This window comes from Heteronotia binoei, chromosome 1 (genome assembly GCF_032191835.1).
Source record: "Heteronotia binoei isolate CCM8104 ecotype False Entrance Well chromosome 1, APGP_CSIRO_Hbin_v1, whole genome shotgun sequence".
NCBI classification, from domain to species: domain Eukaryota; kingdom Metazoa; phylum Chordata; class Lepidosauria; order Squamata; family Gekkonidae; genus Heteronotia; species Heteronotia binoei.
The window spans coordinates 202236746-202262302 of NC_083223.1; the positions used below are offsets into that span (position 1 = coordinate 202236746).

A 25557-nucleotide genomic window follows, 5' to 3' on the forward strand; every position below is an offset into this window, starting at 1 on the left:
ACATGGGTGCCCCTCATGAACTTCTAAACATTTTTTGATAATGTTGTTACCATGAAGAAGTTCCAGAACTCCATTCCACCAGGTTTCCCTGTGGGGAAACCCTGTCAAAGTGTGTTTTAAATCCTTTTTATGAGACTGTGGACACACTCAGAAAATTTGCCTTTAAATCAGGAATATTTAAAACATCTTCAGTAATTTTAGTTCCACCATCATCTATTTGGCAATTTAGTATAACTTTTTCTTTTATGTCTACTTGATCATGATTAGGTAGGTACACTTTTCCTGAAGCATTTGTATCCAGTTCATCAAACAAATTGACATCTGATGTCATATGTATATTAGCACCACTATCAATGTTGATTTCTTTATGCTAAATGAGATAAAAAATAATTAAAATGCTTTCTTTGGGAGAATCCTTCTATTTCTGTGTTTAAATGTGTGATTGCTTGCCAGTACTTTCATTTGCATTTCTATTGAGCAAGCACTCCATCTGGATATGATCTTGTTTGTTACAATTGAAGCAGTGAGGGACATTTATTTTGTTTTGGAGGTTGGGCTTTCTGTGGTCAATTAGCTTAGTTCCTCCCCGCTCCCCAGTGTGCCTTCTTGAACCACGTAAACCAAATCAGTCTTGCTTTTTTGCTGCTCATGGTAGCCCTTCTGTTTATGGTACTCAGCTCTTATCAATCCCAGAACACCCTCCAGTTTAGAATCTCTCCCATTAAGTGTTGAAATTAATGCAGAATAAGATTCAGGTAGAGAATTTAAAGACAATCCAGTTTGTAAATCCTCATCTTGTACTTGCAGTTGCAAGCTTGTCAGTTCAATTTAGTAATGTTTCTATATGCATCTCTGCATTTCTATTTTATTTAGTCTAACTGACAAAAGTTCTTTAAACAAAGAAATCTTGCTAGCCTGGTATTCTTCTCCATAGACTTTCCTTAAGGCTTCAATCATCCCTTTTGCAATTACTTGCCCATTAATGTACACCAGTTAGGAATTAACCAGTGTAGTAATAACCAGATGTTGTACTTTACCATCTGAATTCTCCCATCTCATTTTCAGATCCTGAAGGTCATGGAGTGGTTAATGAAAAACTAGTTTTTTCCTCCTTGAGCTGGTGTTAAATTCTAAAAAGCTACACTTGAAAGTATCTCCATTATGTTTCTCTACAATTGCATATCTTTGTTCCATAGTTCAGCAATTCAAAAAAGAAGAGGGGAGGCAGTCTCTTTCTGCACTCTGAGCCTGGGGCCAGCTGTGTAGCAAATTCCCAGTGACTTTTGTTCTTGCCTGCAGGCAGTGAAGCTTTGTAATTCCTCAAGTAAGAGAAAAACAAACAAATAAGAAAAAATCCTCTTAAACTTTACAATTCACTTGGCATACTGGTTAATATAGCAGAGTTCACTTTGGTTAATATAACAGAATTTTCCCAGTCACAGAAGCATGATACTTAGTGCAGTAAATAAACCTCCCAAAAAGTATATTACAAAAAAGGTAAACTTAGATTTATTTAAGTAGATTCAGTTCACATTAAGGTTGCAGTAGAAAGAAGCCTAAAATAAAGAGTACTTTCCCTATCACAAATGGCCAGCTTGTCTGGCATCATGTGTTATGAGAGTGTAAAAGCATTGTATCAAGGAGAGACCTTGAGAAACACATGTGTCCATGGAAGGCCATGAAGAGTGAGGGGATAAAGCAAGAGAGAGGAGGGGCAACTCCCAGGTTAAGACAAATAAAGGCATCTCAACTAAGGAGATAACATCCATAAAGTGATGTAGCACCCTCCCCCAATGTCCAAGCATGCTGAGTCACTCACACCAGCAGGCAGAGCTGCAACCTGCAACAGAAAGGAGTTTATTACCTACCAGACCTACTTGACCAAGCCAGTTTGGCTTGATTCTAACAGCCATGAAGAGCAAGGACTGTGTCTAGATGAAGAACACTGCACAGCTGTAAGCAACTTATTTATTTCATTAGTATTCACCAACTGAAAACTCATCCAAGAAGCTAGGACTGGACTGCACCCCAATGGCATCCTGAGATTGAACTGAGCCAACTGTGGAATCTATGTTGTAGATAGAAGTGATTGTATCAACCAAAATGCCAAGTAAACGAGTCTTTATGGGGCTTGTAGGTGCATTCACACTATGCTAACTTTTTAAAATAAATTTTATTTTATTAAATCTAATCCAATACAAATGGAGCATAGGGAAAATAAATAATAAAAATTTAAATCTAACATACAAGAATCCAATTTAGACCATTGGATGCATATAATAAACATTTTTTAAAAAACAATACATAATATGATAGGTATTAAGAATTAAGAAATAGCCTATAATTCATTCTATTAGGCAAAAAAGAAATGTTCCCAAAGAATGGCAAAACCAGGGCCCAAAGCAAATCATAATCTGTAGCAAAATCAGTATCATTATCGAAGAAAGGGTTATCCATTGTCTTTCCCATTACATACTGGTCTCATAATTTCTCATAATTTATCATACCACATTTCAATCATGGAGGTATCTAAGGGTTTCCAAGTTTTAGCAATCGTCATACGAGCTATCACCAACATTGTCAAGATTAAGGATTCCTGATTTTTACTCACCAGTTTATTAGGCCAGATATCAAATAAAAGAAGTTTAAAATCTACTGAAATTGTTAGATTGAATATAAGTTTTATTTGCTCTACCACCTTATTCCAAAAATGTGACACTGCTGGACATTCCCACCGCATATGATATGGGGAGCCCTCAGTTTTACAATTCCTCCAACAATCTGGACTTGAGCACCTAGAGATTTTACTCATCGTGACAGGGTTTAATACCAAAGTGAATACATTTTTAAAGACTGGAGTTGGATACCAATGCTTTTAGCCTTAATGGAAGGGGAGTTCCAGATCATTTTCCAATTGCTTTCATCTAGCCTTTGAGGTAGCATTAAATTCCAACATTTAATATACGAGGGTGGATTTGAGTAAAGAGAGTCAATTAAATAATAATATATTTTAGAAAGCAAACCTTTCTTGCCTTTGTTCTTCTCTTTAAGGACCTATACTAAATAATGCATTTTGCAACTGGATTTTTACTGTGTAAGAATTGCAAAAATCCAGTTTCAAAATGCATGATTTAGTGCAGTGTGACTGCACCCTGTATATTTTCATCCTCAGGGCCTAAGAGTCTCATCATAACCTCAAAGAGCTCCATTGATTCGTGTGAAGTAGTGGAGAAGTGAGCTTACTCTGCTTCCATCACTGCCATGGAGTGAGGAAGATAATATGCTCTCATTCCTGTTTAGTCACATTCATCACTTTGAGGGTTTTCCCCCCTCCACTTGTTTTCCATCTGCTCAACAGCTTCATTAACCCAAGCTCCATGATAAACCAAGGGGCATTCTGGGCTCCACAGGAGGAAAGAGGGCACTCTGATAAAGTCTGCACTCCAGATGAGCATTCCACAAATCAAGCAGGGCTGCTGTGACAGGAGTTCTAACCATGCTTACCAGAAAATCCCAAAGATGCCAAGAATCCATTCAAATCCATCAGCCTCCTGGGGCAGACCATTCTTACTTTTCAGAGCTGGCACCTTGCCTTTGGAATGTCTTCCCCTCTGAGGCTAACCTGCTTTATTCTCCTTTACCTGCCACCAGGCCAAAACATTTCTTTCTCCACAGACTTTTAACTAAGGAATTTCCTCTTTTTAAATTGTTTTTATAGTCCTCTTCTAGCCTGGAGACTGCTTTTATGAAGATCATTTAGGCTGCTGTTGTTTTAAACAGTTTTTATGCCTCAACTGAGTTTATGCTCCTTTTTATACTATGGCTGGACTTTATGGCTAGGTTTATAGTTCTTTATTATTAATTTTATGCTGTTTTCATTATTTTATTCAAACTGGAGCTTGGCTAGAGCCTATACTACTCTAGGTTCCAGAGCAAGATATTTATTTTACATAGGCTTTTAATGAAGGATTGATTTTGTAAAACTTTGTTTAGTAATCTGTTTTTGTTCTAATAAATGCTAAGGAGATTAATCTGTTCTGTGCTCTTGTGTTGTACTTGGATTTAAGTAAAGATTTTAAAGATGTTCTGTGTTTTAATTATACTGTATTTTGCAAGCAGCCTTGGAAAAGTTTTTTAGAGAGACAGCATAGAAATTTTCTTGGTAAACAACAAAAATACTATATTTTACATTGTAAGCCACCTTGAGCAGATCAGAGAGGCAGCGTATTAATTTTCTAAGCAAACTTTTTGTGTTAGCTAATCATGATGCAGATGGTGAAAGTTACTCGAGGGGGAAGACTAGTCTTCTTCAGCATAGTACCATGGAATTAATACTTCTTGAGTATAAATGATGTAATTAATGAAGAAGACTAATTCTTAATGAGTGGAATTAGTGACATTAATTAGTGGGAAAAAACCCCAAGTGATCTTAGTGAATAAGGAAGTGGCAGAAGTGTCAGCATCCATGTGCTACATTAGCAGTCCTCACCTTTCCAGATATAGGACTGAGTTTTGACCTCTAGCATGGGTCCCACTGATGAGCACATGACAGGAAGTTGTATAACATCACAGTTATACATGTAAAGAGAGGAGCCAGAGTTATGGACCTGACTAATCTTAAAGCCAAGACCAAAAGACTTGGGCAGGAGACAGCTGAACATCAGGAGATATACCTCGGTGAAGTACAAGGCACATTTCATAGCCATTGAGAAATTCTCTCTACTGCTGAGTGACCTAATCTTGCCATCCTGCTGCTCCTCTCACCCTGTCTATAAAGAGAGGCAATAGATATAGAACTCTTTTCCCGCTCTGCATACACACTAGCAGCAGATCCTTCAAAAAACAACAACCAACATACTGCAGCTCTGGAAGGGGTCACAATCCAGTAGAGGGTCCTAATCTATGGATTGAAGACTACTGACATATAACAGCTCCTTCGAAGCTCCCCCCCCCCCGCTCCCCCTCACATGAAGCATAGCCTAGGGCAAGATGTTAAATTCAGAAGTACTCTCTACTCTATCACTTTAATTCTATTAATCACCTAGGCATCTTCCTACAACATTATACTTTATGGGAGTTGGACTCCCTTGTATCTGTGGATAGGTGGCTTTGACTGGTTTCTTGTCTGCATGTATGTATGGGAGATTTAGTACCCACCCATCCAAGCACAAAGAGAGAGGAAAAGAAATTAAGCCAAGCAATCAAAAATCTCCAATGAAATTTAAAGTATTAATAAGGGGCAAAAAGTTTAAAACATCAATAGTTATAAACAAAAGTACATGTATTTATTACAAATACATATAAAAACCTTGTAGGGGCCTAAATGAAGTCTCATAAAATCATCAAAGTGACAAATGCACAAAAAAGAACTATATATGACCTGATGCATTTTGGCCTGCAAAGGCCTTCTTCAGAGGTCAAATAGTAAAAATCACATCAAAGCCCATGTTACATTTGTAAATCAATAAACAATTAATATAGAACCCAAAATGGAATGCTTCCAGTTTAGGTCCTAAGAGTACAAGTAAAATCCCCTTATCAGGGTCAGTATAACATCAGTATGTATCAGTCACCCATTGCAGCTAGCTTAATATAATGAATGAAGGGTCTTCTGTATTTTTCTTTATTATATTTGAATTTTAGACCATTTCATTTTATCTTTTTCTTCCTGCACTTCATAGCTGTTTGACCATGAGGGGCTTTTAAAAATATCTGCTAATCAAATACATCAAAAGAACTGGATTCTAGTCCACAAAAACATATGCTGAAATAAAATTTTGTAAGTCATTAAAATGTAACCAGCTAACACAGATGTGTGTGTACAAAGTGCCATTTAATCACATCCAATTTATGGTGAGCCCAGCAAGTGGTTTTCAAGGCAGGTGAGAAGAAGTGGCTTGCCATTGCCTTCCTCTGCAGAGTCTTCCTTAGAGGTCTTCCTTCCAAGTACTGACCCTACTTGGCTTCGGAGATCTGATGATGGGCTCAGGGCATATCACAACATTCTAAAAACAATATAAAACAACAGTTAAAACCAAATCAATGTAACAAGATAATTTGATAGATCAGATGTGTTATAAATAGCAGCTTAGTTGGGCACATGTTAAATAAACTGAGAGTCTAAACAGTAGATAGAGTAAAAGTCATACTACAGCAGAGATGGTACCGTAGCATAGGGCCAGCCGATAGAGTAGGACGCCCGCTGCCTAAACCAAAGGCCTGGCAGAATAGCTCCGTCTTGCAGGCCCTACGGAAAGGTAACAATTCAGTGAGGGCCCAGATCTCTAAAGGGAGCTGATTCAACCAGGTCGGGCCAAGCCTGAAAAAGCCCTGGCCCTGGTTAAGGCAAGTTAGACATCCTTTGGGCCAGGGACAGTCAGCAGATGTTGTGTATAAGATTGTAGTGATCTCCGGGCCATATATGGGGAGAGGCAGTCCCATAGATATGTCTGTCCCAGGCCGTGTAAGGCTATAAAAGTCATAACTAAAATCTTGAAATGGATCCAGTACTCAATTGGTAGCCAGTGCAGTTGGCACAGCGTTGGCCGGTTGTGCGCCCAGCTAGGCACTGTTATCAACAGCCAAGCTGCTGCATTCTGCACCAGCTGGAATTTCCGGATCAGTCTCAAGGGTAAGCCTACGTAGAGTGAGTTACAATAATCCAACCTGGATGTGACCGTTGCATGGATCACTGTAGTTAGGTCTTGGGGGGGATAGGTAGGGCACTAGCTGCCTGGCCTGCTGAAGATGATAAAAGGCAGATAGAGCAACTGCTGTGACCTGTGCCTCCATTGAAAGTGAAGTATCCAGTGTCACTCCCAGACTCTTCACCTTCTGGGCCGGCACAAGAGATGCACCGTCCAGTGTTGGGAGTTGGATGCCCAAGCTTAATCCCCCTGGCCCATGTACAGGACCTCCATTTTAGCTGGATTAAGCTTCAATTGGCTTTGCCTCAACCAACCTGCCACATCTTCTAAGGCCAAGGTCAGATGACCCAGGCAGAGTCTGGGTGGCTGTCCATCAACAGATAGAGCTGGGTGCTATCCACATATTGATAACAACCCAGCTCAAAGCTCAGGCAATCTGGGCATGTAGATTGGGTTATACCATGTTGCCTTCCCTCCACTAACACAAATATGCCTCTGGAATTACTACCTACATCAATGCTTTAGGTGTTAAAATGCTATTGAACCATTCTTCTGGAGGCTAAGACTGTTCATGCCACATCAGTCTTAAGGCCCTGTTTATTTCCCCCATTCCTCTTCTTTAACTGTTAAACAGAATGGTCAAATGGGTGAAAACAGTATGGTCAAATGGGTGAAAATAGTATGGGAAGCAATGTGTTCATGCAATAAAAACACCCTTTAATGGTATTCTCCTTGTCCAGTACATAGCAAAAGTGGAATAGAAGGACAATGCACATGAAGAAATTAATGATGCTTTGTCCTTCCTGAGGCAAGTTTTCAGGAGATGGTAAATGGTGGGTTCTGAAACGTGTGGAAACTGGGCTAGTTAAGGAGAGCTGGTTCTTCATTCTGTCTAGAAATTATTCAAAAGTAATGTCCTTAAATGCCCAGAAATGGAATTCCAGGGATGTGGACCATAATAGTTCATATCACTGTAACATTTTCCTTTTCTTGCTTGCTATCTTAGCATAGCAGAACTACTGATATGGGAGGTTTATATGGGAGGAAATGTGACAACTTCTTTTAAAAATGTTTATTAATCATAGAGTTGGAAGGGTCCTCCAGGGTCATCTAGTCCAACCCCCTGAACAATGCAGGGAGTTCACAAGTACCTCCCCCCTATGTACGCACACAGTGACCACTGCTCCAAGCCCAGAAGACACAGTATCCCTTTATAGTCCTTTTCGATCATAACTAATTTTTCAAATCTTGTCAAGTTTGTTTTCAGCTTACCAGGATTTAAATTTCTCAGCACCTAACCACATATTTTACAGTACCAGAACCAATGCATTTCTGTAACTACAAATGCTTTTAAAAAAAATGAACTTGGACTGCCACATGGTGCCTCCCAGGTTTTAAATCTTGCTTAGTAAAATAAAAAGTTTAATTTGGTTAACTGAGATTTTTCAACTGTTCCGAAATCTTCAGATCATTATAGAGGTCAAAGTTAATTCTCATATTTAAGATAGAATATCATTAAACATTTTACAGTATATTCACACACACAGTATATGTGTTATGGACCTAATATTGTATTTCCTGATCATTTAAAATCATGGTTTGGAGTGTTCTGGATAAGTGGGGGTGGTATTTTGAATAAAGTTGAAGTTGAGAACAAAAACAAGCTGCCTACCTTTAGGACATGACATATATGAATGTCTGAACATATTAACAATAAAGTAAACATCCACTACCAGGTCTGCTCCCTGAGGGTCCTTGCCTAGTAAGAGTGGCAGAGCCCTGATCTAATAGGAGGTCTAAGATTCAACACAGATCTAAGACCCTGCTGAAGACAGATGCTTCTCCTAGGTGACTAGCTGAATCAGAGCTGCTGACTTTATAGTTGTTTCAAAATCCTTTGCCAAAGATGAATTTCCTAGAGTGACACAACTGCGGGTGCTAAAGGCCTGAAGAGGACAGACTGTCTAAAGAGCTTCATGCCACTGTCTCAGAAAAGAGCTAACTACTGACAATAATTGATGAGCTAGAACAGTGCAGCAGAGGGTGGATCATGGAACTATCCACAAAAACAACAAACTCCTTGGCTTTCAACATGCAGCCATTTTCAGCAACAAAACACTTCCCAAATTCAACTGCTGACTCCCCCCCCCACACACAAAACACTTTAGCAAAACCTGGAGTAAATCAAATGAGGTATCAGCTGGAGCTAGCCAGCCCTGTGCCACCCTGGATATCAGGTGTGTGTGCTCTGCTCCTGTGGCAGATTAATTTATGACTCTCTGCTCATAAAACTTGGGATGTAAGGGCAATCCTGCATATTTCCTGCACAAAGTACTATGCCTTGAAAAGATCTTGCAGTTTGTAGCAGATGTGTGTGAGAGACTGAGGAAGAAAATTTAGAACAGTTGCCCTTTTCCCCTTTTGGAGGCTTCCAACACATTTCAATTGAATTAAAAAAAATATTTTAGCATAAAATAAAAAATTGGGGGACGGGAGGATATATCAGAATATTCCCCAGAATGTTCAGCCTATTTATGATTAAAACACACCCTTTGAAGACAGGTTGTTTATCTGCAATAACTATGAGGTGTGCTTATAAGGTAAACTTCTCTGTGGATGGGAGGAGGGGGTGCAAGAAGGGGGGGGGGGAAATCAAGCCTTGCATTACTTATTACCTGTCATTGGAGTTACTATTTAACTGGTCAGTTATACACTCCTATAGCTAGTTGTGACATGGAATGCACTTCAGCTACTTAAAGCATATCTACGAATGAAAGAACAGCAACAAAAAGTCTGTCCGATGAAGAGCAAAGACGATTGTCCACTTCTGCAGAGCAAAGACCATGGCTCATTAACAGGGATCATTCGGCCTACTCTGTATCACTAAATAAATAAAGTCGGGCTGCCAAAAGTAAATAAGCTTGTAAAGTGAATTGCTATTTTAGCTGGCTTTCCCAGTGTGTGCGTAGGAGTGCGTGGACGTTAGGCAACAGCTTTTGCCCGTTCTCCCTAGAAAAAGCTTGGGAGCTCTTCATTCTGCCCTGGTCGAATTTCTGATTCCTCCACGAAGTTCCAAGAAGCCCAGCCAAAGGCGAGAGGCAGCCGAAGCAGCCGCCGCCGCCACCGCCATTATCCCGCCTGCTGTTGCTGGGTGGGCGAGCTCTCAGCTGCTGACTGAAGACTTTCTCCTCAGTCGGGTCTCTTCACGGGATTGGGCGCGCAAAAGTAGTGTGGTGGGAAAGGTCTCTCTTTGCTGGATGAGAAACCTGACCGTTTTGGGGTCTTTTTTATTAAATCAGGAAGAAGCCCCCTTGCCATAGCTCGCCTCCTCTAGAAAGGCGAGTGGGATTCAAACAATTTAGGACTCTCACAGTGTCCAGAACTTCTCACGATTTAACAAATGTACTAAATGGCGAAATTAAACCAAACAGTACAGCACAAAACCTTTTTTCATTATTCGTGTGTGTGTGTGAGAGAAAGAGATTAATACATGAAAATTATGCTCGGTTTGTATCCTGTCCTCAGAACATGATAGATATCTGACAGATTTATATGGAAACAGCAAAATAGCATGTACATTTTCCTCAGGTCAAAGTATTAATTAAATCTAATGTGAGTCCAGGTCAGACATTTCTAATTCTAAATGCATATAATAGTTTACAATTAATAAATGAAATCTGTTGAGGAAGATAGTTTCCTGCATTGCTTTTAAATAACTTTTGACATGGTCTTAAGCCTACTGAAGTGAAGGTGCTACCTTTGAAGTGTGCCCTGTTATATCAGCCTCCTTGCCTTCCAAATACAGAGACATATACATACATACATATATATTAGTAATTTGGATTCTTTTCTTTAGGATTCCAGCTGTTAGCTATGGGTTTTTCCTCCATTTCCCACACCATGTATATTAAGCAGCCAGAGAACATTGGCCTGTTTCTTGGAAATGACCTGAGATTTCACTCAGATAATTTTGTAAGGGGAAGTCAAAATTGCTAGATGTTGAAGTATGCCTCTTTCTCTCACACTCTTTATTATTTTAAACCTTTCCAATTGGTTTTATATAATGACTTCATGAATTGAGAGTTCCTATAACCATTTGGAAAAATGAGGGAGTGAGAAGTGAAAACTAAAAATATAGGTACAATGAAGATGTAGTTTGACTTTATTTTATTGTAAGAGAATAATTCCTGGTTTTTACATAGAGTATTTGCTTTGAAACCTCCCAAAACTTGTGTAAGGAAAGGAGAAGCATAATTAAGCCTTCTGTTGTTATATTATGGTATGCAAATTAAAGGTGGAGTACTGCTATTCTGCAAAAGGGTATCCCACACATGAAAAAGAGGGCATCTTGTTTAGCAACCCTATTCTGCAATGTCCTTGCTGTTTCTCATTGAGCTTGCATGCCCTGTCTTGCTAGAGATCATGACTTGCAAGGCTTCAGGGGGCAATTCAGAGATTTTCTCATACCAGTGTAATCCTATTGCAAGCCAATAGCAGTCCCTAGAAAGTATGACAGTTACTGCCCTCTCAACCCCAGTTTTGTTCCCTGAAAAACCATCCTTCAGCTGTCTTTTGTGTTTAAGGAATGTCTTCAACTGTACTTCATGGGGTGCCTTTGTGTTACCCCATGGTCTGGAGAACCACTTAATCAGATTCTAGTAAGGAGGACCAAAAGAACTTATACACAATCTTTTAATATATAACAATTGCCTAAGTGCACTATTCTTATCCTTGGTCGCACAGTATGAATTTGCAGACAAACTAACTGGCAGACTGTATACAAAAAATAAAGGGAAATATTTCCATCAGTGTTAACTAGATTTCTAGGTAGATGGTTAGCCCAGACTTACAGGGAAAGGAAAGGAAGACTATATAGTCAATGCAAACTGTGGAGGCTTCACTCTTCTGCTCTCTGTGCTTTAAACCTAACCCTGTTCTCATTGTTACTAGGAGTATATTTTACCCCCTTGTCTTTTGTAGGATACAGAAGGTGAATAATGAAATCCCTTTGCTAATAGTTTATGAGCCATGAGATTGGAAATGTATATGGATAGACCAGAGCACCAGACTAAAAACCACTTGAGAGCATCTTGGAGCCTGCCAGAAGTAACGATTTAATATCCCCAGCCCAGAACAGAAGGGAGCAGGGGGCTGCTGATGTCTCTCTATAGCTTGCTTTCTAGCCCTTACAAATAGCAAAATACAGTACATGCATAGATTTCTTACTGTACTGCATGAACTAAAAACAATCATAAGTACAAGTTGTTCATAAATGCATGTGCACTGCATAGGTTTTTAATTAGTATCCACCTCTATGATATAAATTATATATATATATACATTCTTAAACTTGCAGTTACATTCATATGAAGTATGTACTGCGGATATAGTAGCAAGTACCACTTGCCAAAGATCCATAGAGCAGAGTTTTGCACAGACTAGTGCATCAGTGATATAGAGGTGTAAGCTACTGAAAACACACCTAACAGGTACACTTTTCCATGCTCTGAGGGGAGTAAGCTGCAACTTGTCTTGATACTGATTGAGAGAAAAAGCTCAGACTCAGAGAAAAAGACATAAAGAGGAAATGGAAGACAGGAGAGAGAGCAAGAGAGATCCAAACTCTCCTTCTTTGCTTTTGTGGGGGATTTGGGTGTATCACTTCAGCAGCCTCATTGTGACTAAGCTTCAGGAGTCCTGCTCTATAGGAATGGGCATCTCCCAGAAAGTCAATGCCACATGATGTCTGATGGCACCTCTCCCTTACACACACACATTTCCCTGCTGCTGCAAAGCCCAAACAGTCATCAACTCTACTCAGTGTGCACAAATTGATGAACGCCTCTGCTGAGCGAACTGGCAACATCTGTCTGGAAAATTCTCAGAGAAGCAGATTCATTTCTTTAGACAGGTCAGCAGCAGTTCCTACCCGGACAGCACTGACAGCTACCTGTCAGGGGGAGCAAACCCCTTTCAGAGCTCCAGGGCTCAGGATTCTTAGCAGGGGCAGCTCCACCACTGACAGAGAGCCAGTCACAAGCTCTTAACAAATCAATGTCCCCCAGAGGCAAACCTCTGACTGTTGTGATGAGGGGGATGCCCCCCAAATGCCAATATTTCAGAGACTATTAACAAATGTTAATGAAGAAGGGGGCAGAAGGAAGTTAGAATTCCTGCACTCAGGAGCCAGTAAGGGCACTTTCTCTCCAGTCCCCACAACAGTACTTGGCAATGTTACTACACTCTATGAAAACCCTTTTATTTTTATGAAAAAATATAGATTTCTGTGGTCCATAAACGTTTTCAGAACCAAAATTATAGCCCAGTTGTAAACAGGAGCATCTCCCTCCTCCTCCCATTTAGGCATTAGGTCACCAGCAGCATGAAAATGGGTCACTCCTACTAGTAATGTGAGGCAATGTAGTGGAAGATTATTTTACTTTTTCATTCATGTTACTTGTCGAAGTTATTTAAAAGATCCAGTCACCCTGATTTCTATGTTTTGTCTCATAACTCCGTGTCTAAAGCTATTAATGACTGATTTTAAAGACCTATCCCTGGATCTCATCTCAAGATAAATTTCGTGGACATATGAAAGCCACAAATTAAAGTTATTTTATTTGCACACCCCCCCCCGCACACCTTCTTCCATTCTTTTATTGCTAACATAACAACTTTTGCGCAGAGTACTTAGACCGTCCGCGGTACACACCACAGTGCCAATCTTTCTCTCTGTGACGAGAGAGCGCAGCTAAGCAAAGGCAACGTATGTGTTCAGTGAAGACAAAAAGGAGCCTCTAACAACCCCAAATAAACACACGCGCGATCAGTGTCAAGCCCATTTCCTTTGCAATAATCCACCCAGAACTTTCAGCCCTGGCAACTGCCTGGGGGCTTTTAATCTCCCAAAGAGAAAGGGGGGCTCCCTGCGCAAAATTACGCCTTCTCCTCTCATTTGTTAGCTGATTCCATCAAAAAGTTCGCTATTTATAGGCTACACACACGAACCTGGAGTAATACAAACCCTCCCGTGTTTGTTCCCTTTTGCAAAGTGACCGGCGCTGCAGCTTTTGATCGCTTTGCTGCGGGAGCGACGGCGGAGAAGGAGAGCGACAATCAAAAACCGGCGGAGAGGAGACCTCCAGCTGCTGAGATCCCGAACAAACCCTTTCTCCAGCCAGCCATGTGAGTATCTGAGCACGATTGTTCTAAAATGTGCGTGGGTTACGTTTACGGAGCAGATAGCAATAATGAAATGGTAGGGGGGGAGGTAACATGAAAAGAGAGAGCGAGAGAGAGAGCATGCAATGCAAAAGAATAGGAGGAGAATGAAAGAGGCAAATGCCTTTTCTCGAATCTGAGTCGGCTGAGAATAAGCAGCAAAATGATCATGTGCCCCTTCCGTTCCAGTTCCCTTCGTTTCGTTATTCAGATAACCCCGTAAAGTTTAGCTATCTGGAAACTATGTATGAATGAACTTGGAGAGAACGGGATTCTTAAGAATCCATAAGCAAAAGTGCTGCCTTCAAATATGAGCTAGAGACGGGGAAAATCAGCAGAGGAAGCTAACTCAACTCTTTGGAAAGGGGACATAGGAATATTTTTTTCATAGAGAAGCGGGAAGGAAACTTTAACCAGTGCCTCCCAATGCCTTACCATTCCAATGTGCATTCCTAAAAATTTCCTGTCACAGTGAAGTTAAACCTCCACATGCATCCACCTTACGCGTTGAATTGCGGTTTGCGCGAGGGAGAGGCTGGAGAGGAATGCAAATCTGTATTAACAGGAAAATGGGGCTTTTATACCAAGGCAGGTGTGTTGCTGACAAGGGATACAATCAATTGCCAGAGAATCCTCTTCTGGGGAGCAGGGTGTGTGTCGGAATGGAGATGGCTTTATGCGTTTCCAGGACCTGGGCTCGAATCCCAGTTTAGCTTGGCATGAAATTAACAAAGACAAGAGGCGTCGCGCCCTGGAAGTAATCTCTATTCATAAAAGGGCAGAAGGAGTCAGTCCTGGAGATGCAAAGAGCGCCAGTGAGTGGCTGTGTGTGCTTCTTTGCCTCCCTGTGCAAAGTTCAGGCAGAGCAAGGAAAGCTTGCTCTCGGAATTGCGTTTCTTGGTAGGCAGCCCCCCAGCATGGCTTGGTGGGCATTTGGCAAGCAGGAGAGGTTGCCATGCCTAGGCACATAGCTGAGGGGCCAGCACAGTCCCAGAAAATAGCAGCAGGAACTTGCGCTCGAACTTTGCTGCCTCATGTGGAAAAAGTGACTTCGATCCAGGGCCATTTATAGGTGACAGTAAAGCCTTGCTTTTCAATGAGCAGCACACAGAGAGAGAGCAAGCAAAGCAAGCTGCCTTTTAGATTCCATGCTGTCCTTCCGAAATCGTAGCCTGCCTTAGCTGGTCCATGAAGACATGAAACCATGTTTCTGCTGACCCACTGAACTGGCAGTAGCATGCTAGACATGACTGTTGTTTACCTGCCTTTCAGGTGCTGTAAATTTACACATACAATGCAGGGCACCTGCCTAGTTGAAAGTGGGCCAGGGCAATATAGCAAGCAGTCCATCAGTAAGTCAAAAATAAAGCAATCTTCTTTCAAACAGACATTAGTGACTATCAAGGAATCACTGGTATATAGAGACAGAGATATCTGATATGTATAGACTATATTATACTGAATGATGTTTCTCCAGATACCACTGGTAAGGCTGTCTTTTGCAGCCATTGAACTTTGTTTTAGGATTGCAAAAAACCTGGTGAACAGGATACATATTACCCTTTCATTATTTTGTGGGAAGTCAAATTAAAAGCTAAATAAATTGGCCAAAACAAAAGTGTCACATAGTTTTCTATCTAATCTGCCCACTGTCCGTTTCAGTTATTTTAATTTTTTCATCCACTACATTTACAAGAAACATAACTTCACAGATCAAAGTGTTTGGAAAAAAACTGTCACCTAAAGGCAGCACATAATAGATGGGTAGGAGGGGAATGACCTTCAGAATACATTTGAAAAGCCAAACGTGGGGTTGCCCTAAATTTGAAAAACCCCAATAAACGTTTAGTCTTTAGTCTAAGAAAGTTAGTAAGATCAGTTAACTGGCTACACTGAAATAAAATACCCAAGACTGGTGTTTGTAGAATCTCAGAGAATGCCTGTTAGTTACATCTGAACTCTTGTGTGAATTTACTTCCGTTACAGATTTGCACTGATTTACCTGGAGCTGACTGTGATATTACTCCCAATTTAAATCAAATCTGTGGGGAAATGTATTCAATTTGTAACGTTTTCCCTTTCTACCATATATATGCTGCTCAAACATGGATGCAAAAGCCCTAGTGATTTATGGCGAAAATGTTTCACTCAGAATCTATTTGTTTTTTTATGCTGTTCGTATTAAAGAACAATATTTTTAGTGTCATTCCCCACCTCTTCCTTCCACAAGTAGTACTGAGTACATAAAAATGTGCCTGACCATTATTTGCAATTATTGAGGCAGTTCTTGAACCCCTTATAGAGTTATTTGAACCTCAGGGTCCTGAGGACAAGCAGATTGCTGGATCAATTTATGGTTGGCATGGAAGAACTTCTCACTGGAAATAACATCCAAGTTTAGCTGGCCTCGGCTAATGGCTGGCAGAGAAGAAGCAGCAGGAGGAAGAAATTCAATACGTCCTAGAGATATTCCATTCCCAAGTGGGCAGTTTTGTGAGATGTGAATGTGATGGGATGGATTTTACCCCATCTTTCTAAATACTTTACTGGTAGATTTCATACCCACTTAATCATTGTGCAGAAAGAGCACAATAACTTAATTGGGGGAAAAATTGTCGCTTCAAAGGATGATGCCCTTGATTTACCAAAATTGTTTTGTTGCTTCACTAGCATTCATCAGGAGTTTGAATGTTTTTTCTGTTCATCTTGTTGGTCTCACCTTCTTCATTAAGGATTAACATGCTTGTGAGATTCATGTTAGTGGAATATCTGTGATATAACAGAAGAAAAACACATAAATGATCTACAACAAATTAAAATAATTCATATGATTGGTTCACTTCTCTGCTGATTATTCAGTATGCAAAAAATTCACAGCTATGTGTGTGAACTCTGTTGAAAAGTTTTGTATTTGAGGTATCATGTGGAAAAGCATAGAAGCGCTGTCTGTTGTATCAATGATGACTTGTTCAGAAATGCATGCCATTGTTTCAAATTACTTGATCAAGTGATGAAAATGTACATGTAAATCAGCCAGCCATAATGAATAATTATTTTTACTCTGCATCTACTTTTAGAATTTTTACTTAGTTTAACTTAGTTTTCAACAGGATTTAACTTTGACACTTTGGGCTGTACTCTATGAGTAGTACTATTGTGATGTTATTTTAATTGTTGATTTTTTTCTATTAGTATATATATTATAAAGTTTCAGTTGTAAGCTGCCATTCTGTACCTAAAGTTGGATACAAATTCCCTGTATCCCAAATAAGTATCCCACAATTGCTTTCTCGTTTATTATCTTGTCCTTGTTCTGCTATCCTGCTCACATTATCCCCTTACCCACCTAGCCCTTTGCCAAACAATTATATTTTCCCTCCACAACAGGTTTTCACCTACTTCAACATTCACTTACCTTGCAGTAGCACCCATTATTCTGGTTGTTCTTGTCATCAACTTTAGTTACTTCTATCATTTCTTAATTATGTATTCTTTGTCCAGTTATCCTCAGTGCTTCTTTAATCCCCATCATCCTTCTTCAACATTTTAGCAGCAGCTTGTGCTGAAACTTCTAATATTTCATTTGAACCCTCTAAGTATTTCAATATCACATGATAAAATATTTCTGCAAGTTTTGTGTCATAATTCAGATTCTGAATCAGGAATAAACTGTCCTGTCATTTATACTCTGATTCACATATATTTTGGACTTACAGGGGCTACAGTGTTAGGATTTCCCTGGCACATGATTTGCAATTTTGGTGTACAGAGTAAAAAGTTCTCCTGCAGACACATGTGTAAAAGCATTACTGAGTTATACAGAGATTAGCAATAAAAATGGCTGACAGAGTATTAACCAAAGTTCATATAGATTTGGATTTAGTATTGAACAAATGAAGCTGCCTTATACTGAATCAGACCTTTGGTCCATCAAAGTCAGTATTGTCTTCTCAGACTGGCAGCGGCTCTCCAGGGTCTCAAGCTGAGGTTTTTTCACACCTATTTGCCTGGACCCTTTTTTGGAGATGCCAGGGATTGAACCTGGGACCTTCTGCTTCCCAAGCAGATGCTCTACCACTGAGCCACCGTCCCTCCCCTAGGAGTTAGGAGTTGTTTGTTGTTAGGTGATATAAAGTTAACTAGAATCCCTCAAATGAAACAGTCAAGAGAGACAACAGAGTGTTTTTCTTAACATAATTTTTGGGGACAATATTTCTTTTGTATCTTGAAAAATATGTTCCAGAGGTTTTACTCAGTCTCTCAAATCAGGGGAGCAACAATTCAGTCACCCCAAAGATTCTCCCCCCACTCAAATAAGGTACTCATTTTGGTTCTGTGGGTGGTTCAATGTTTATTCACACTAAAGGTCAACAGAATTTTCACCAAAGGAGAATGTCTGTTTTCCTGCTGGTACCGCTACACATTCTCTCACTGATACAAAAGTTGTACAAAATGCATTGGGGATGCACATCAGAGTAGTTTCCATCTTCTCCAGTTTAATATATGCATTTTGCATATTTGGAGTAGGACTGTGAACCAATACATTCTTTTTCCTTTTGCCATCAAGTCACAACTGACATGGCGACCCTGTGGGGTTTTGAAGGCCAGAGACATTCAGAGGTGGTTTGCCATTGCCTGCCTCCATGTCATGACCCAGGACTTACTTGGTGGTCTCCCATACAAATCCAAATGTTTAGCTTCTGAGATCTGATGAGATCAGATTAGTGTGAGAAATAGGGTAATACATTATGATGATAGATTAATAGGAAGCCAAAAAGGGATAGCTGTAAAGGCAAAAATTACAAACACTTGTGTTTGGTTTTTATTTTAATTGACATATTTTTTTATTTGATAACTTTGATACAGAAGAGATTCAAGAGTTGTACTGTAAAAATATCTCTCATATGCACACATATGATCCACAAGTCCCCACTATAAAGCAGACAAAGAGACACAAGAGCCATTTTCAGTAAAAACCCATCTCTGAAACTTTCTCCAGCTTCAAAATAGTCAGTTGATTATGTTAACTGCAGAAAAAGTAGTTTCTGGTTTCACTTTTATCTCTGATAAAGAAAAAAAGCCACTCAACATTCACTGCTTTAACTAAGTACAAGAAAAACACTTTCATAACACCCTTTTCACCATGTAAATGTAATCTCCAAGACTGAGCAGTGAATTAGAATATTTTATATTTGGATTATTTTTGAAACTGTGGCCCTATAAAACCACCAGTAAGTATGCACAAGACACGGCTTTGACTGTGGGTTGCTTCATGGAGACAAACTTGCTAAGTATTGAAGCTAGATCCAAGTGGGCAGCCGTGTTGGTCTGAAGCCATAGAACAAAGCAGTAGACAAGTTCACCTTTAAGACCAACTAAGTTTTATTCAGAATGTAAGGTGCAACTTGTCTACTGCTTTGTTCTAAGTATTGAAGTGTTTTCCTTGCACTTTCCTACAACCATTATGGAAAGGGGGTAGTGGGCGGTTAGAAGAACTAAATATTTGAGTACACCACATCAGATAAGGTTTTACTCTTTATTGAACCATACATTATTTTTAAGGAGTGAGGGAATTTGCTGAGTTTACTCAGAGGTAAGTCAGTTTATTTAAATGAAACATATTCTCTGGGAATATTCCTGTCATTAAGGAAAGGCATAACCTGAGTATATGTGCAGCTTGGTATAACTTGAGTATATATGCAGGGTGGCACTGGTATCAAGGTCCTTATACTATGCTAGAGCAGTAATTAAATGCAAAAGAAGAGAAAATCATGGAAAGCAATTCTGAATGCAGTAGAGGAAAAGCTTTAAAAGAAATATGAGAGAGGAAAATAAGCGGAGGATAGAGACAGTAGTAGGAAAACTAAACAGACAAAAAAGGCAAAATAATGAATAGCAGCTTATGCAAACTCTAACTTTTTACAATGACTTTCCGGTTTTTGCTTTTGTGAGGGACTTTGGGGTATCACTTCAGCAGCCTCATTGTGACTGAGCTTCAGGAGCCCTGCTCTATAGGAGAGTGGGCATCTCCCAGAAAGTCATGCCACATGATGTCTGATGGCATCTTTCTCTCCCTTACACACACAGACACATCACCCTGCTGCTGCAAAGCCCAAACAGTCATCAACTCTACTCAGTGTCCACAAATTGATGAATGCCTCCACTGAGTGAACTGGCAACATCTGTCTGGAAAATTCTCAGAGAAGCAAATTCATTTCTTTAGACATGTCAGCAGCAGTTCCTACCGGGATAGCACTGACAGCTACCTGTCAGGGGGAGGAAAGCCCTTCCAGAGCTCCAGGGCTCAGGATCCTTTGCAGGGGCAGCTCCACCACTGACAGAGAGCCAGTCACAAGCTCTAACAAATCAATGTCCCCAGAGGCAGACCTCTGACTGTTGGGATGAGGGGGATGCCCCCCAAATGCCAATATTTCAGAGACTATTAACAAATGTTAATGAAGAAGAATGTGGCAGCATGGATGCTGACTTCTTGTCTACTTGGATATGGATCCACTCTGTGCTACACAAACTGCACCGGCTGCCCATTGATTGCCTGATCAGGTTCAAGGTGTTGGTTGCTAACTTTTAAAGTTCTATGCAGTCAGGGGACAGCATATCTTTGGGACCACCTCTCCCCATATGAGTCCCACAGGATTCTATGATCAGAGAACCAACATCTTTTGTTGGCCCCCAGCCCCAGGAACATCCGATATGCCTCAACTAGGGCCAAGGCTTTCTCGGTGGAATGAGCTTCCATCAGAGATCAGGGCCCTGCAGGATCTATTGCAGTTCTGCAGGGCCTGTAAAATGGAGCTCTTCCAGTGGGTTTTCAGTTGAAGCAGCAGGCATCCCCTTCCTTTTTGGCCTCTTCTTAGGGCCTGAGGCCCTGAAATGACTATCTGCATCTGTTGGTGGTCTATATTGAGGCACTGATTACTATGCTGAATTTTTAGATGTTTTAATCTGTGAATTTTAAATGTTGTGATTTTCACTGTTATTAACATTTGATGGAACCTGCCCTGAGCTTGCTTGCGGGAAGGGTGGGATACAAATCTAATAAAATAAAAAAGGGAGCTGAAGGAAGTTAGGAAGCCCCACACTTAGAATATATTAAGGGAACTTTCTCTTTAGTATCTGTAACAAAACTTGATAGTACTGCTGCTATTAATACATACTATAGTATTATAACAATGGCACAATGATTTGCATGGTTCAGACATATACTTAGTGCCAGAATGTTAGCTAATAGCGGTTTATATTTCCACGATCTGTTCAGTTATGGAGTGAGCTGTAGTATGTATCCCAGATACTACAGTTCACTACTATCATTGTCTTTGATTTTATAACAACCTTGTGAAGGACATTACTGTGAGTCCTATTTCATTGGCACGGAACAGAAACTGAGTAAGTTGCCAAAGGCCACTCAGGGAATCAGTGGCAGAGCTGAGCTTGAATGCAACTTACTTACACCACCAAGTCCATCCACCATATGCTATTCTCTTTTTATTATTATTATTATTATGTGGGTGGATTTTTTGGACACATCAGTCTTTGGAGGACTTTTGAGTTGATCCCTGCATCATAGACCCCACCAGCTCTCCAAAAATCATCAGGGCATATATAGCCACGATGACATATAAAGATATTTTGTGCTGTCTGTCTGTTCATTTACACATAAAACCCAGTACTTTAAAAAAAGGCAGCTGACATCTCCTTCTGTTAATTCTTCTTCCAAGATGGCCCAGGGATGCCCCTTCTAGCCCAGCAAAACATCAACTCTTAGCTTGACAGCCGATCTAGGCTGGAAGTATCTTTTAATTTGGATTAGAGAAGAGTTTTGAGAAATACAGATCTGAACCTTTAATTTATTGTTATTTACAAGGACAAGCCCATGTGAATTGTTATTTGATTATGAAACATGTGTCAAAAAGTTGAAAATAATTTTGGAAAGAAGTAGTGTGTGCAAAGCGAGACAAGTGGACATGAAGCTAATAAACAGATGCCACAGGTCTTTCTGGTTCATCCACTAGTAGAACATATCAGGGCTGCTACCAAGGTGACCATGACAGAGATGTATTCTGTTGAAAGCAGCAGCAGCAGATTTGGAGGTATCAAAAGAGGATGGTTGATTTGGGGGAAGTAGGTAAGTATGTAGGGTTGCCAATAGGCCTGAAGAAAAAATGTCCTACACATTCAAATAAAGGCTTAATATGTGGAAATGAGCTTTGGAATTTTTTCATGGCATGAAGGTACATAACATAAGCTGCCTTGACCCAAAAGGAAAGGTGAGATATAAATGTTTTAATCAACAAACAAATTACACCACCTAGTAAATGACATCCCATTAAGCCTCTGTGAAAGGAACATGGCCTTTTTTTTTCTCCAGTCAGCTAGAAACCATGTAAGCATCTGGAGACTCCATGCATGAAGGGTGGGTGGGTGACTTTGCAGCCTGCCCAGTAACAGACTCAGAGAAGCATGCTGCCTGGCAGCAGATACAACACTTGCAATAGAAAGCACCCCAGTTAAACTCATTTCTAAATCCAGACAACAGGGCTCATCATACAACTCACTTTTACCCTGCCATTATTTAGTGCACATAAGATGCAGCTTGACTTTTAAAATGTGAGAGGAAACACGAAGTGAACCCTCCTTGTTCTTTGCCTCAGCCTCACGATTAAGGCTACTGGCTAATACATCATCTTATTATCTATGTTTCATGTTGAATTAGTGACTGATTCTTCCATGGATCCTATCCGAGGTTACATTCCCTGAACAAATGAAAGTAGCTTTTCTCTCCCCCCCCCCCCCCACCATCTTGTTCCGTTCTTCTAACATAACAACTTTTGCGCAGAGTACTTAGACCGTCCGCGGTACACACCACAGTGCCAATCTTTCTCTCTGTGACGAGAGAGCGCAGCTAAGCAAAGGCAACGTATGTGTTCAGTGAAGACAAAAAGGAGCCTCTAACAACCCCAAATAAACACACGCGCGATCAGTGTCAAACCCATTTCCTTTGCAATAATCCACCCAGAACTTTCAGCCCTGGCAACTGCCTGGGGGCTTTTAATCTCCCAAAGAGAAAGGGGGGCTCCCTGCGCAAAATTACGCCTTCTCCTCTCATTTGTTAGCTGATTCCATCAAAAAGTTCGCTATTTATAGGCTACACACACGAACCTGGAGTAATACAAACCCTCCCGTGTTTGTTCCCTTTTGCAAAGTGACCGGCGCTGCAGCGTTTGATCGCTTTGCTGCGGGAGCGACGGCGGAGAAGGAGAGCGACAATCAAAAACCGGCGGAGAGGAGACCTCCAGCTGCTGAGATCCCGAACAAACCCTTTCGCCAGCCAGCCATGTGAGTACTTCACCTCCACTGCCCCTCCCCCGCCTTTTCCCTTCGTTTATATCCCCCCCCCCCCCCTGCGGTTACTGTTCTTGCTGCGAAAAAAGAAAATCTGCGCGGTTGGTTTATTTCGACTGGGAGAAACAAAGATGCGAAGGAGAGGAAAGCAGAAGGGGGTGGGAGTAGAGAGGAGTCCGTAAGGAGAAGGAAGGTTTGCTAAGCCAATGCCTTGTCCCGAGTCCAAGTCAGCTGAGATTGGCTTGCAGAATGATCTTGCACTCCCTTCTCCATTCCAATTCCCCTGTTATTCATGGAAGTTTAGCGCCTTGCCTCCCCCCTCTCCAAAGTCCAGCAATACAATGATTGACAATCAGTGTATTACTGAAAGACCTAGCGGGGGATCTTTGAAATTCCGCGAGCAAATGACTGGCGGACAGCTGCCTCCAAATGCGATCCCGAGACAGGCAACAACAACAAACAAAAAAACCCAGCAAAGAAGGCTGAGTTAACTCTCTTTGAAAAGGGTAAAGAAGGCCATTTCCATACAGGAAAGGAAAAAGAAGCTCAGCCCGTACTCCCAGTGCCTCGTACCCTTCCAAATGTGCAATTTCTCCCTGCTTTTCAAGCATCCCCAAAGGTTCCCTGTCACAGCGAAGTAAAACCTCCACTTGCATCCACTCTACGCGTTGAATTGCGGTTTGCGCGAGGGAGAGGCTGGAGAGGAATGCAAATCTGTATTAACAGGAAAATGGGGCTTTTATACCAAGGCAGGTGTGTTGCTGACAAGGGATACAATCAATTGCCAGAGAATCCTCTTCTGGGGAGCAGGGTGTGTGTCGGAATGGAGATGGCTTTATGCGTTTCCAGGACCTGGGCTCGAATCCCAGTTTAGCGTGGCATGAAATTAACAAAGACAAGAGGCGTCGCGCCCTGGAAGTAATCTCTATTCATAAAAGAAAAAGGGCAGGAGTCGTCAGTCCTGGAGAGGCAAAGAGCGCCAGTGAGTGGCTGTGTGTGCTTCTTTGCCTCCCGGTACAAAGTTCAGGCAGAGCAAGGAGAGCTTGCTCTCGGAATTGCGTTTCTTGGTAGGCAGCCCCCCAGCATGGCTTGGTGGGCATTTGGCAAGCAGGAGCGGTTGCCATGCCTAGGCACATAGCTGAGGGGCCAGCACAGTCCCAGAAAATAGCAGCAGGAACTTGCAGAGGCTCTGCTTGAACTTTGCTGCCTCATGTGGAAAAAGTGACTTCGATCCAGGGCCATTTATAGGTGACAGTAAAGCCTTGCTTTTCAATGAGCAGCACAGAGAGAGAGAGCGAGCAAAGCAAGCTGCCTTTTAGATTCCATGCTGTCCGTCTAGAGCTTCAGTCAGTGAGTGCTTGATGGGGTACACGTGAAAGCATGTATCTGTTGACCCCTTGAGATGGTATGGGCAGGCTAGGGCACACAATCAAGAGATACTTTTCTTTGCCTAGCTTTCAGGTGCTGTATATTTACACACACAATGCAGGACACCTGCAGGGCTGAAAGTGGGCCAGGACCATGTGATAGATCACAAAGTCAGGAATAAGGCAGTCCTGTTAAAAAGGCATTAGTTTCTATCAAATGATGTGCAATACATTTTTTTTTCGTGCTGAGGTGCATAGACATTAAATACGCTAGAAGTGCTTGGTGTGATTTATAATGCCTCACACGCCCCCTAGAAATAAAGCAGGCAGGGCCGTCCTTTGCATCTTTTCAACTTCATTTTAATTAGGATTGCTAAAACAGGACACTCCAGCTAAAACAGGACACTCCATTATCTTGTGGGAGGCAGAACAGCAGGCTAAGCAAACTGCTTGAAACACAAGTCTTTAGTTTTCCCTTCCTTCCTTTCCTTAGCTTTCTGTTTCTTGTAGTCTTCATATTCAAGAAAAAGGGAATAGCTAGGCAGTCACTTAACAGTATTGAGTTTCTTCCATAAATAGCTTATGGAACATAAGCAAGAATATTATTTGTTTGGGGGGGGGGGGAGGAAGAATGCCATTCAGACTACAGTAGATAAGTAAAACTGGAGATCTCCCCCCTTAACACCTACACTGGCAAACCCTAAATCTTAGAATTGCAGTTTCTCCTTCATTAGTAGTTGAAGGCTTATAAAATTAGGAATCTGGTCAAACTGAATTATCTCTGAATGCTACAGAACTTCAGGCAAATTCTGTTGAGTTTTAATAGGTTAGTGCAAATATGACTGAAGTATTAATCCAGATTGTCGAAAGACTGCAAATGTCTTTGTTTTGTTACTCAGTTGTTTCCTCAGAATGCTGGAACATGATTACCACTTTTGGTTACCTCTGTTTTTAATACATGG

General features: G+C 40.9%; 1 protein-coding gene across 1 annotated transcript in view; it reads left to right on the forward strand.

The window, feature by feature from the left end:
* The first annotated feature begins 23083 nt into the window (after window positions 1-23083).
* Window positions 23084-25557, forward strand: part of ESRRG (estrogen related receptor gamma) — an 817641-nt gene continuing 815167 nt past the window's right edge. Inside the window, exon 1 of the mRNA XM_060246714.1 lies at window positions 23084-23222. Within this exon, the coding sequence (XP_060102697.1) occupies window positions 23221-23222 (2 nt within the window). The 5' untranslated portion in view covers window positions 23084-23220. The remainder of the gene's footprint in view (window positions 23223-25557) is intronic.